Consider the following 12,350-nt stretch of genomic DNA (forward strand, 5'->3'; position numbering starts at 1 on the left):
TTCAAATCTGTGAGGTACAAGTTTATATGAGGAGTGGCTATTGATTCTGTTGAAGGGGTCAAATAAGTTCTCAGATGATCGCATTATATATGTTGTTTGAATGTGTAATGTATGATATTTGAGGTTCTCAGTATGGTGACTATGAGGAATACAGTCTTGTGTGGATTACTTCCATATGCCAGAACTAAACTTCATAGTATTGGAGCAAAAAACTATATGAAATAAGTTCTGTAACATCACACCACTATGTATGTATTGTCTTCCCATGCCTCAGCATTAACATTTACAGTGTTTATCTTTCTCTGCTTGCTGCTAGATCTCATAGCGACATGATAGTAATAAGTTGCATTATCCATTCTTTTATTGCGTAGAACAAATGGAATTCTACTTTTTTGTGAATTTTTCTTACAGTGGCTCTTGTGGCTATAGTTCTCGTTTTGAGGAACTAGCAAGCCAAATACGTGCTAGTGTACCTACATCCGATGTACTGGGCAAAGAGGGTCGTAGAGGTAAGAGTGAGGGAATTAGTAGGTGATTATGTTGTAGGACAGTGTAATGCCAATTATGATGAAGCAGGACCAGTGGAATATTTTCAAAAGATTCTGTTGATATTGAATAGGTTACAGATTCACCCACTGCTCTCCCATCATGCCACCTGCATCCTCTTGTACGTTGGACAAGGTGTGTACGTCACAGTAGTATTCAGTGATGTCCAGGTGAAAGTTTTCATGTACCTTATGTGGATAAGTAATGTTATATGCGGTTTATTTTATTTATTTATTTTAGTTATCTTGATTTAGATTGTTTTTGATTGGTTAGTAACATTCATGTAATAGTGTTTATCATGCAAGGTGATGTGGTGGGGTATCAGTAACAATATCTGTACTTTACTGCATGTAAAGAGGAAACTCAGGAACAGCATAATGTCCCAAATTTTATTTTAGTGAGTGAGAGAGAGAGAGTTTAAAATATCAGTTAAAAGAAGTCAGTAGTATCACCAAGATGTACAAATTGATATAGATTTTGGCCCTTGCAACATCAAAAATTTCTCGTTCTAACTTAAATTTTGTTACAAGATTATGTTAGATTTGAGGCAGTGAAGATGACTGTCTTCTGGGGCTTGATACAGAGACTGCCTGAAATATATTGGAGAGACAGCACATTCCTCTGGAATGTCAGTAACTTCTACCAGACTACAAGGGCATCACATCCCAGAATACATTTATCTTAAAGACTGTGAAAGTACACAAGTGCACACTTAACAGGCATGTTCCACAGAAGCAACTGTAAATGATGTGCTAACTCCATAAAGTAAAAAAGTAAAGCTGTCCCTGTACGAGGCTGTGAAGGCCCATAGGGTTGTGAGGTGTTGAGGGTCCCACATTATCTAGGCAATCGGCTCAAAGATGGCGGTAAGGTTGTCAGCCTTACGCGCCGGCCACGCTTTACTCCCCAGGAAAATTATTTAATTCCTGGTACTCATTTCTGTTAGAGGCTGAGTGAACCCCAGGGCCATAGTGAGGCTGGAAGGATTAGGTCAATTAAAAAAGAAATCCAGTGACCTCATTGGGACTTGAACCCACGACCTTCTGGCTTGTAGCATAGCCCCTCAACAAACTACACTACCGCGTGCCCCCAAATTGTTCACTGTAGTGAAATGAAGTTTGTTAAGTGATAAATAGGTCCAAATTAACATGATTTGCTGTAGTAAAAATTTGAAAATTGAGTGTAAGACAATGGATACCTGTATGTTTAGTAGATCTCAATATGGGCACACTTCAAGGTGATATACAGTTTCTCAGCAGGTATTGGTGAGCATTTTGTTGGTAATACGCTCTGCATCTCTAACAGTTCTAGCATTCTCCTCATTCACATTTTGCAACATTTCTCAATATACACCAACTTTTACAAATACACAGAAGAAAAAATCTGAGGTGGTAAGATCTGAAGAATGATCCACAACTTAGGAAACTCCCTGTCCAGAAAGGCATGAATTTGGTGGGAGAAGTGAAGTGTGGTTACCATCTAACTGGAAAATCGTTCCTCAGGAATATCATGCAAAGCATAGCCCTTCTCCATAGTTATGAACATTCCCTCAGTCACCCTCGGCTCTGGATAGAGGACCAATAACGTTTTTAATCATGGCACACTGTATGTCGGACTTTTGTGAATCATGCTCATGTTCAGTAACTTCATGAGGATGTCACCTCATCACCACACACGACAGTTATGCCTGTTGCCTGTTCCAGACACAAAAAATCGCTTCAGCAGAATAATAAAGAATAGTAAGAAAGCATTTTAAGCTGTTTTCTTGATCTGTGCATGTTATCTTCTGGACCAGCTGAAGCTTGTAAACATGCAGTTGTCTTCTTTTCTGCTGCAGAACATAATACACAGTTCAGTGAGGCAGCCCTCATTCTAAATGTTCTTGTGAGGGCTCCCCTGAAATGTTTCATGTATGCATCTGACATTGTCCTAGGGAACCATGTGGCATGGAGACCGATTCTGTTGCAAGACTCCGCATCTCCTTCAGATGCTTGTCCCAATGTATGAATGCAATAGTGCATCCCAGATCTGTAAATTGGTGTTGTTTGGTTTTGATATGCCTTAAATATAATTGAATATGGGCATGGAATTTAAACACTCCCAGCCACAGAGTGCAATCCACTTTTCTTCTGCATGGAGTACATCTCTTCAGCTGATATGATGGGGTGGAACTGCTCTATATGTGCATGGAAGGTGGCCTGACCTAGCAAGATGAAAACTTGGAGAGCTACTATATTACATGAAAATGTTCACAGCTTGGTGTCTCATATGTAGTAATTTAATTTATTGACATTTAGTGCCAGACATTGTGTATATTGAAGTTCAGAAATACAGACACGGTGTTGCTTTTATTTAATTATATCAAAGACTATTAGACTCGAGGAGAAAGTATATTTGAAATAAAATATGCTTCATTTTTCTCTGCAACATTTTTTGCTCTGGTAAATAGTGAGTTACGTGGAAGATGTGCACAGAGATGCATGTACGTTTTCAGATAAAGTGACCATCATCATTCTCAGATTGTGATAAGAGCTGGAACTTAACAAACAGATTTTATTAGAATTCCGCATTATTGAATTTCATGAAAATATATTCAGTGGTTCTTGAGGTTTCTTTGGTAAGGACGGATGGAGCAAATTTAATAGGAGTTCCACAGAGTTGTGAACATGCCTAAGAATGCTACCTTATCAAGCATAGGTATTAATGGAAGATTAGGTGAAACTTATGTAGTTGTGTCTATCACAAATGTCACGTGAATTGGCTAGAGGTTTCAAACCCAGGTCTGAAAGTCCACTTTTGTGATGAAATTTTGAAAAATGGTGCCACATCTCCACATGATGAGGATTTGTGTACATGGTTTTGGATTGAATGCAAATCATTAATATTCCTGTAATTCACGAATTTTCAGAAAAAAAAACCCGTAAAGCTGACTCTCTGCTTAATTAAGCACCACTCCATGAAGACATATGGGGAAGTGGAGGTATAGCTCCACAGACCTTGACTTCAGCATTAGAGGTGAATAGTCACCTTCATGCCCTAGCCACTTTACCGCTTGGGAGAGTACTGTAGAGAAGATTAGAATCTCTCGTCCCTGCCAGGAATTGAACCCCGGCATTCCAGCCTGTGGTCTGTCCCCATACTGATTGATATCTCCTGGCTTTAGTTCATAAATCTTAAATTACATTGCATTTCCTGGATCCAAAGTTAGTCAAAATGACTGTAGGATGTGGAATAGTACAAAAACATATGTACGGTACAACTATTTTGTAATACTTTAGCAAAATCAGTTATTTATTAGACCTCATATATTTCATCACTACATGTACATCACATGAAAATGAAGCTAGAAATTCTTACATGAAACGTGTATTTTCTCAGAGTTGTAACAGAATTTAACAAATTGAAAGAACCAAGTACGTGCCACTACAGCATTTTGTAAACTTGCATTACACATGCCATTATTTTGGTACAAAATATTACTTTAACACAGATTGAATTATATTACATTATATGTTTATAATTTAGTATTACTACTTCTTCTTCTTGGATGTCTTCTTCCCAGCAGACTTTCCCCCATATTTCTCAGTCAGCATGTCAAAGAAAGAGTTCATTTCTGTAGCACGCTGCTGCTGTTTCTTCTGAATCAGCATGCTAAGATCCACATCATCCTTTTCCTGCTTCAGCTTTGCTGCCTCCTGGGCTTCTTTTTCCCACTAAATAAACATTTCATGAACTTATCAGTTCCAGTGAACAATAATAATATGACCTGCGTAAGATTTGAGGTTTTGACGGTGGTGACTATGAAGAAAGCAGTCTTCTGGGATGTGACGCCGTGTAGATATTGCGTTAGCTGATGTTTCGGAGGAATGTATCATCTCCATTTTCAGGGTAGAAGAAAAAAATAAAACTTGCGTCTGTTAGTACCTGCTCACGCTGGTTCCTCGCTTGTGGATTTTCTTCTTTTTTTCTACCACCCTGAATATGGAGGCGGTATGTTCCTCTGAAACATCAGTTAACACAATATCTACACGGAGCCACATCCCACAAGACTGCTTTACTCTAATAATATGACCTATTTATTTATTTGGTTTGTAAAGTGATATTTGAGTAAATGACATGATGAGAGTAGAAATGGCGTATTTTAAGGTATTCACCTGGTGAGGCAAGTGGTATCCAATCAGAACTCAACTGAATGCCCCTGAATGCAAGTCACATGTGTTCCCGCTGTGCCATTCTACCCGGTATATCATATGACAGAATGTTAAGTTTAATATATTAATAAACATGCCTCAAAATCTAGGTTTTTATAAATGTGAATGCATGTACTATTTGGTGCAACAAATTCACATTACTGATTTTAGGCTTTCATGGTCATTACTTATTGCTGTTCTGTTCTTTGGGTTTTATACTGTGGTTTTGGGCAGTGATGCAGACAATTCAGAGGTACATGCTGCCTTCATCTACAGGGTCAAAGTATGTAGGTTGGTGGGTTACTCTGTATATGAGGTCTGACGGTAAAGTTTCCAAACTCGCCACTGTCTGCTTGCCATGGCAGCAGTGGGACAGAAACCTCAGTATGGTTTGATGATGTTGGCATACCAAGTACTGGAAGTACTGAAAAGGTTGCATGAAAAAGTTAAGACAGAAACAGCCTAAACTTTTTGCCAATAACTCGTGGATCACGACAGTGCACCTGCTCACATGGCACTGTCCTTGAAGGAGTTTTTAGCTAGTAAACAAATAATTGTGCTAGAACACCCTCCCTATTCACCAGATCTACCCCCAGTGACTTTTTTCTGTGCCCAAAGATAAAGGAAATATTGAAAGGAAGGCAGTTTGATGACACTGATGACATCGGCGTAATATGACGACAGCTCTGAAGGCCATTCCACAAAATCAGTTCAAAACTGTTTTGAAGGATGGACTAGGTGCTGACATCAGTGCATAGCTTCCCAAGGGGAGTACTTTGAAGGTGTCCACAGTGATATTCAGCAGTGAGGTATGTAGCACTTTTACTGCGATGAGTTCAAGAACTTTGTCAGACTGCATATATATAATATTGCATTTATTTGAGATGGAATGGTGGAAGGGGGGAACTAGTGAGGACTGGTGTCTCATCTATGCCAGTGGGCACAGTGGATCAGCAAAAGCCCTGCCAAAGGCCCCTTTGAGGGCCAAGGAAATGCATATAAAACCCTTGACAACTGATGCTCTGGAGCAGTCACCGATCCAAGCGCTCACCAGGCAAAATGTTACTTAAATTTTACTGTGACTCAAGTGGCATGAACAGTGGTGGGGAGGTCACTTCAACCCTGAAGATGGAGGCACATCATCATCACCCAAAATTCTAACTTTTCAAAGTCTATCTTAAAAATTTGAAAATAAAAAATAATTTCTTAAATTTCCATCCATTTATTTTTGTCATAACATGGTAGCTACTGGCGGTGCAAAGATAAAATACTTAAATGTAGAATGACCTGAGATGAATGCGGTGATGTGTATTGAACTGAAAAGGCAGTGGAAATAGTTGCAGTCTACTTCAAGGTACAATCCTGATATTCACTTAGAGGGGCTGAGAAAATTATGAAAACTTGCAGATACCCAGTGCCTCAGCCAGTATTTGAACCAGCCGGTTCCGACATACATAAGATGTACAACTGTTCGTGTTAATTTGCTGAATAGAATAAGATTTGTGTGTCTATACAGGACCTACGTCCATCCATATAGAAAATTGGAAGAGATTAAAATTATGGAAGTTACTTATCCCACCATGCCACAATATCTTCATAATTATATAAATATCAGTCTGAACTAAAGTATGGTTAACACAAAAAATCATATCTAAAATGTTCATTAAACCATGCACAGTAAAGTAAAATTCACTAACTGTATCATACCTAACACTGATTGAAAATGCTGCAGTAGCTGGAAATTCTTTCCACTGATGAATCATTGAATACTGCAATGTGTTTATCTTATATACAAGACACAGTGAAACATACAAATACTGTGTGAATCAGTAACTAGTTTTATACGTTTACGTGGTCAGGGACTGAGGAACAGGGTGTTATCAGACACTACTGAAAGCTTTTTTGAAATATGCATCATGTTCCACACAACTGAACATGTAAGTTATCTCTGTGTTTAAACTAATTAAGCACAACGCCATGAAGGTGTAAAGGGGGGGGGGAGGTTATGATCTACATTTTAACCTCAGCATTAACTGGAGGTGAGTGGTCAGCTTCATGGCCTGACTGCTTTACCCCCAGGGAAAGAGCCCCTGGTACCCATTGGATAGGAGGTTGGGTGGACCACAGAGCTGGTATGGATCACTTGGAGAAGGGAAAATTCTTGACCCTACCAGGACTCGGAACTCCAACCTCCTTGGTTGTCCAGCCTGTAGCCAGTCACTATACCAGTTGAATGTGTTGGACAGATATTTTATTACCTTTCTCTTCCTTCGTTCTCGTTTCCTGGGTGTCTCATCTGTAAAAGCCTTGTGCTCTGGTACATCTCCTTTGTCAATCAGTCCCTGGATAAGTTCTCTGAGTCTTGGTTCCTCATCAGTATGAGAAAATGGCACAGCCTCCAATATAAAATCCATATCTCCTTTTCCATCCAAATAAGCTCGTTTCAGATCACCAAGTTCTTCCTCTGAGCCTGAGGTAATGAGCACATAGTTCATTCTAACAATACATTATTCTGAGCAGGATGAAATTTTCTAACTGAAAATCAAAATATTTTTTGAGGGGATGGTGGGCTTATTAGGAAAGGGTGATACAGGGTCAGCCAGGTCATGTTCCTTTCAGGACTGCTGTTTTTTATAGTTATTACCTTTGTACTTCTTCTCATAATCAGTAATATCTTTCACAGTAATAGGTTTAAATAGCATCCTCCAGTATTCATTCCAATCCCTCTCCACAATGTCATCATTCTCTTCATCACAGTCACCTGAAAAAAATATAAATACACATTGATGAGAATGCATTTTGCACGACAGACATCAGAACCGAAAATCATCCATAACATTACAAACACTTGCCTGATTCATCATAAATGGCTCTTTTCTCTTTGTCGCTTAAAATAGAATGTATCTTTCCCAAAACTTTGAATTTCTCAGTGGCTTCTATTTTCTCTTTTTCTTCTACTCGGTCAGGGTGAACCAATAATGATAGCTTGTGATATGCCTTTCGAACTGAAAAATAAATATGTATACAAACAATACCTCTACGAGATTGGGCAGCGCCAAGTGCTCTTTGTGTCAGTGCAGCAGACGGAAGAAAGAGGTTAGGAAGTAAATTTATGAAGTGCGTTTACCTTGTTTCTGATTTGCGATGTTAGGAATCTTCAAAACTTCATATAAGTCTCTACTTTGAAAGTATTTTTCACATAAATCATGTAAGCTAGGCATCGTGCGTAAGTGATACACATTAGCAAGTACCTATAGCACAAACTGTAGCAGCAAACTTTTCAGGTTTACAGTTTCGGCGCCAAACAGTACTCAAGAATCAGAAGCGATCACAAGAATACACGTGCGATACGTAATCGATCCTACTGATCACTACTTACATCTGATTTCAATTCATTTGTATGTTTGGTAGAACGACGTCCAGTTTTAGTTAATGTGCCGTGATTGTCGTGATATGTATCGATATTTATTTGTGTATGTGCATGTAGAGCCGTCTGGAATCGAAGTTTAGTTACCTTGTATTTAATCATTAAACGCCCTATGCCAAACTTGCATTTTTTTGGCTGTGCATATAAATATGAAATAAATTATGTGGTGCACTTCTGGGATGTGTAAGCGACCTAATACAAGAGTTTATGGAGCAAAATATGGATCCCTGAAAGTACGTCTGCTATATCTAATTCTTCGGGAAATCTTTGTGATCATCGGGCTTCATGAATTATATAACCGTGCGAAATGCGGGCGTAACGTCTGGTAGATCCTTTGCTGGGAATGCAATTTTGTGCTCTTCTAACCTCAAAACTATACTATTAGGTCTCGCAATGTGCTATATACGGTTAGTAGTCTAGTAGGTAGTGGCCGAACATTTCCTAAGCTGCTACCCCAATCTCCGCGGAAACCGTGGGAATCACCAACGAAGTGAAGCGGTCGTAAGCCTGAACACAGTTTTAATTTCTGTTGCTGTGAAAACATCAGATCTCGTCTGAAGGAAGAAATGTTAAGAATTTGGGTCAATTTGACATTTCATGGAAAATATTACAAGTCATTAAAGGAGGCCGGTAAATTTAAAACCACCCTGAATCAAGTGGTATGGACGATTCTTGTTTAAAAGTGGGAGTTCGATACGGCTTTATCTCATTTGTTTTATATTTATTTCTTTATGACCTATTTAACGACGTAATTATCCCAAACCATGTAGGGTCAAATGTTAAGAATAACAAATTTGGAAAATTGTGGTATAATTAGAGGTATTACCCTGGCATTGCCTGGAGGGGAGGGGCTGAGGAAAGGTATGACAAGCGTCATGTAGGATAGATTGTGTCCAAGCTAAGATTCGAACTGTACATCTCCTAAATAGAAGCCAAGCATTACTGCTGGAACCAGCTTGCTCAGTTACACCATGGCTTTCAGCTGTTTGGTATATGAAGTTATCTGTCCAAATGGGTTGGTCTAGAAGAAATACTGTAGACTCGTATTGAGGAGGTGCCCAGTTCGAATCTCAGCAACTCAGACACTGGCTGTCCAGACAGGTTTTTTTTTTTCGTGGTTTTCTTCACTCGCTCTATGCAAATGCTGGGACAGTATCTCGATTAGGCTACGACTATTTCTACTCCAATCTTTTCCAAATTCATCTTCATATCAGTAGTCTTGATAATGAAAGTGTTATGGAATAACCAATGAAAAAATGGTCGTTCGATAAGGAACTACTGGCCTGTGTTCCCAGGATCATTTGAGGTGACAGTTAATGGGACTTTGGTGTACTCCAAGCTGTCTACAATGGCATTTCCAGATTTCAAAAATGTTGCTGATATTGTCAGTGATGCAGCTAATGGGAAGGAGGTGATACCTGTATCCAAGCAACAGCCAATTGACTGCATTATTTTGTAGCAGAGCGCTTGTAATGGTAAGTATGTACATACGTATATTTCACAAGTCCAAAATACAATGAACATGAAACTGGTCACAAGTATAACACAAACAAAAAAGTTGAAAGACAATACAAAGCTAAACAAACAATGTAACTAACTACTATATGCTCCAAAAATTCATCAACTGTATAAAATGAATTATTCATAAGATATGAAAATAAATTATTTTTAAAACTGATTCTATCCTTTCTAAGACTTTGAATGGTCTTTGTCAGTCTATTAAATAACCTAATACCAGTAAACATAGTGCCCTTCTGGAAAGCAGAAAGATTTGAAGTTGGAATGTAAATTTGATTTTTGCTTCTAGTGTTCAGGCCATGAATCTCTGAACCTGAACAGAAATAATTTTAATTATCAGAAACAACATCAAAGAAAAATATATTCACATTACAATGGTAAAATATCTAATTTCTTAAAAAGATTTCTACCTGAGTCTCTGTATCCCACTCCCAATACTGTCCTTATCACTTTCTTTTGTAATTTAAAAACTCTAGAATTATTATTCATATTGCCCCAGAGGACTATTTCATATGTAATATAAGAAAAATACACCATTTGCAGGGTTTTTAAATTCATAAAATAAGGTAAACTCCTAATTACAAAAAGTAGCAGAACTGAGTTTAGGCCTTCCTAAACTCAGTATTCCACATGACTCTTCCCATTCGATTTATTATCAATTTGTATGCCCAGAAATTTTATTACAGGGACGTCATTCATTACCACATTTCCAAAGAATACTGCCAGCAAATAGATAGCAGACTGTTTAGGAGCAAAATTAATATTAGTTTTTGCTAATATATAAGACCGACTTATTCACTATAAACCCATTTACAATGAGAGGCAAGGTATCCACAACTTTGTGCTTAAGTGCACAGTGATTTTTTCCAGTGACCAAAATACTGGTGTCATCCTCCAAGGGAAAAACATTGGCAAATTTACTGATGCATAATGGCAAGTCGTTAATATAAATAATAAACAGAAGTTGTCCTAAGACCAACCCCTGAGGAACTCCTTGCTTAACTTTTTTCCATTTGGAGAAATAATCATGATCATCATCAATTCTGAGATGCACTCTTTGTTTTCTGTCTGATAGATAGGATTTAAACCAGTTTAAATTACAATCCTGAACACCATAATGTTCTAATTTGGATATTAATATCTCATGATGATCAGATACACTGCTGAAACCAAAGAGTCTCATTTAGAGCATGGGCTTTCAGAGTTTACCATGCTCTTGCATACCTTTAGGTATGGAGTTACATTACATTCCCTGAATCCAAAGTTAGTCAAAATGACTGTAGGCTGTGGAATATGTCATATAAATAAGAAAACATGTGTACGATACAACTGAAGTTTTGACGCAAGAAAACTCTGTGGTTACACACGGAAAAAAAAACCTCTGTGGCTTTAATCAGTAAGCAAACTATACCAACGGAGCAACTGCTGCTTGTCAGCGAAGTTAGTGCCAACACTAGTGGATAGAGGGTGTTGCATGGTTAGAGCAGTGAATCCCCACCGCTGTTAATTTCTGTTTTCTAGACCAGAGCAGCTACTTTTACATTCAGGTAACTCCTCAGTTATCCTCATGATGCTGAGTGGACTCCATTCCATACCCACTACTTCTCAGAAAATCTGGTAGTGCCAGGAATTGAACCTGGAACCTCTGGATCTTTAGCCAGTAACTCTGACCATTAGACCACAGAGATTACACATGACGATATTCAAAAATACATCCACATACATCAGTATTATCAATTTATGCTATTTACATGACCTTTAAATGGATGAATCTCATCTAAGACAATTAGTATTTGTCAGCAGAGTGGGTTCAGTGAAACTTGTAGATTATACATTGTTGCATGTCAATATGAGGCTGTACGGTAATGACATGAATCTGAGTAGGTGTACAGCCCCTATACACCTACAGTAAGCTAGGAAGCGTTTCTGTAGTCATTGAACATTTTGCTAGCTGCAGCTGAATTTTTTTAAATTACCTATATTAAATCTTACTGATGGTGCCGAGCTGTTGAGAATTTTTTTTTTCAGAACTTAATCAAAATCTTTGAGAAATCATGAGGTAGAATAATTTCTAAACATCCTTTTATTTTTTCCATCTTAAAAGAAGCAGAAAATGAAAAAATTAGAAAGTTATTTAGTTGAAGTTATTCATTGACTGTCACATAATTCTAATAGTTAACACTTTGCGGACCGCGAACCCTTTAAAAGGTTTTTCGCTTTTAAACATGGCGGACTGTTCGCGTGTTAACAGGTTTTTAAAACACAATAAGTTGCAACACACTATACATCTCTCTGGCTCCACCTAGGCAGCACGTAGCTGCTTGCAGCTGCGTTATAAGGCTCTGGAATGTCTGCTGACCAATCAGTTACTAGACCTTGCTGTAACTCTATGCCCGTGCAAAGGAAAATAAATGCCTTTATTTCTTCAAGCTTTACGTAGCAAGCTGTCAGTCAGTAGTTCAATATGGATCAAAGACCAAAAGCGGTTGACACCCAAGCGATTTCTTGGAGAACAAGAAATATCTGACTTCTTCTCCAATGAGCTATCTGACGTCCCTTGTGAGTCTGCTAGTGATAGCGACTCACAATCTGATAGTGAGTGTGGCAGGGGCGAACAAAAAATTGTGACCACAGACAGTGAAAGTGAAAGTGACTGCGACGAAGGTGTG

The 12,350-nt window shown here is 38.3% G+C and overlaps 2 protein-coding genes across 4 annotated transcripts in view; one reads left to right on the top strand and one right to left on the bottom strand.

The window, feature by feature from the left end:
* Positions 1–12,350, top strand: part of LOC111868234 (migration and invasion enhancer 1) — a 38,987-nt gene that overhangs the window by 960 nt on the left and 25,677 nt on the right. For all 3 annotated transcript variants that reach the window (XM_023858687.2, XM_023858688.2, XM_023858686.2), the window contains exons 2-3: positions 412–509; positions 9,459–9,638. In XM_023858687.2, the coding sequence (XP_023714455.1) occupies positions 412–509; positions 9,459–9,622 (262 nt within the window). In that variant the 3' untranslated portion in view covers positions 9,623–9,638. The remainder of the gene's footprint in view (positions 1–411; positions 510–9,458; positions 9,639–12,350) is intronic.
* LOC111868232 (dnaJ homolog subfamily C member 9) lies at positions 3,857–8,392 on the bottom strand. Its single transcript, XM_023858685.1, has 5 exons — positions 7,864–8,392; positions 7,589–7,741; positions 7,381–7,497; positions 6,995–7,206; positions 3,857–4,259 (listed from the first exon to the last, which is right to left on the bottom strand). The coding sequence occupies exons 1-5, from the start codon at positions 7,955–7,957 to the stop codon at positions 4,077–4,079; spliced, it is 759 nt and encodes a 252-aa protein (XP_023714453.1). The 5' UTR covers positions 7,958–8,392; the 3' UTR covers positions 3,857–4,076.

The sequence above is a fragment of the Cryptotermes secundus genome, unplaced genomic scaffold (genome assembly GCF_002891405.2).
Source record: "Cryptotermes secundus unplaced genomic scaffold, Csec_1.0 scaffold364, whole genome shotgun sequence".
Taxonomy (NCBI): Eukaryota; Metazoa; Arthropoda; class Insecta; order Blattodea; family Kalotermitidae; genus Cryptotermes; species Cryptotermes secundus.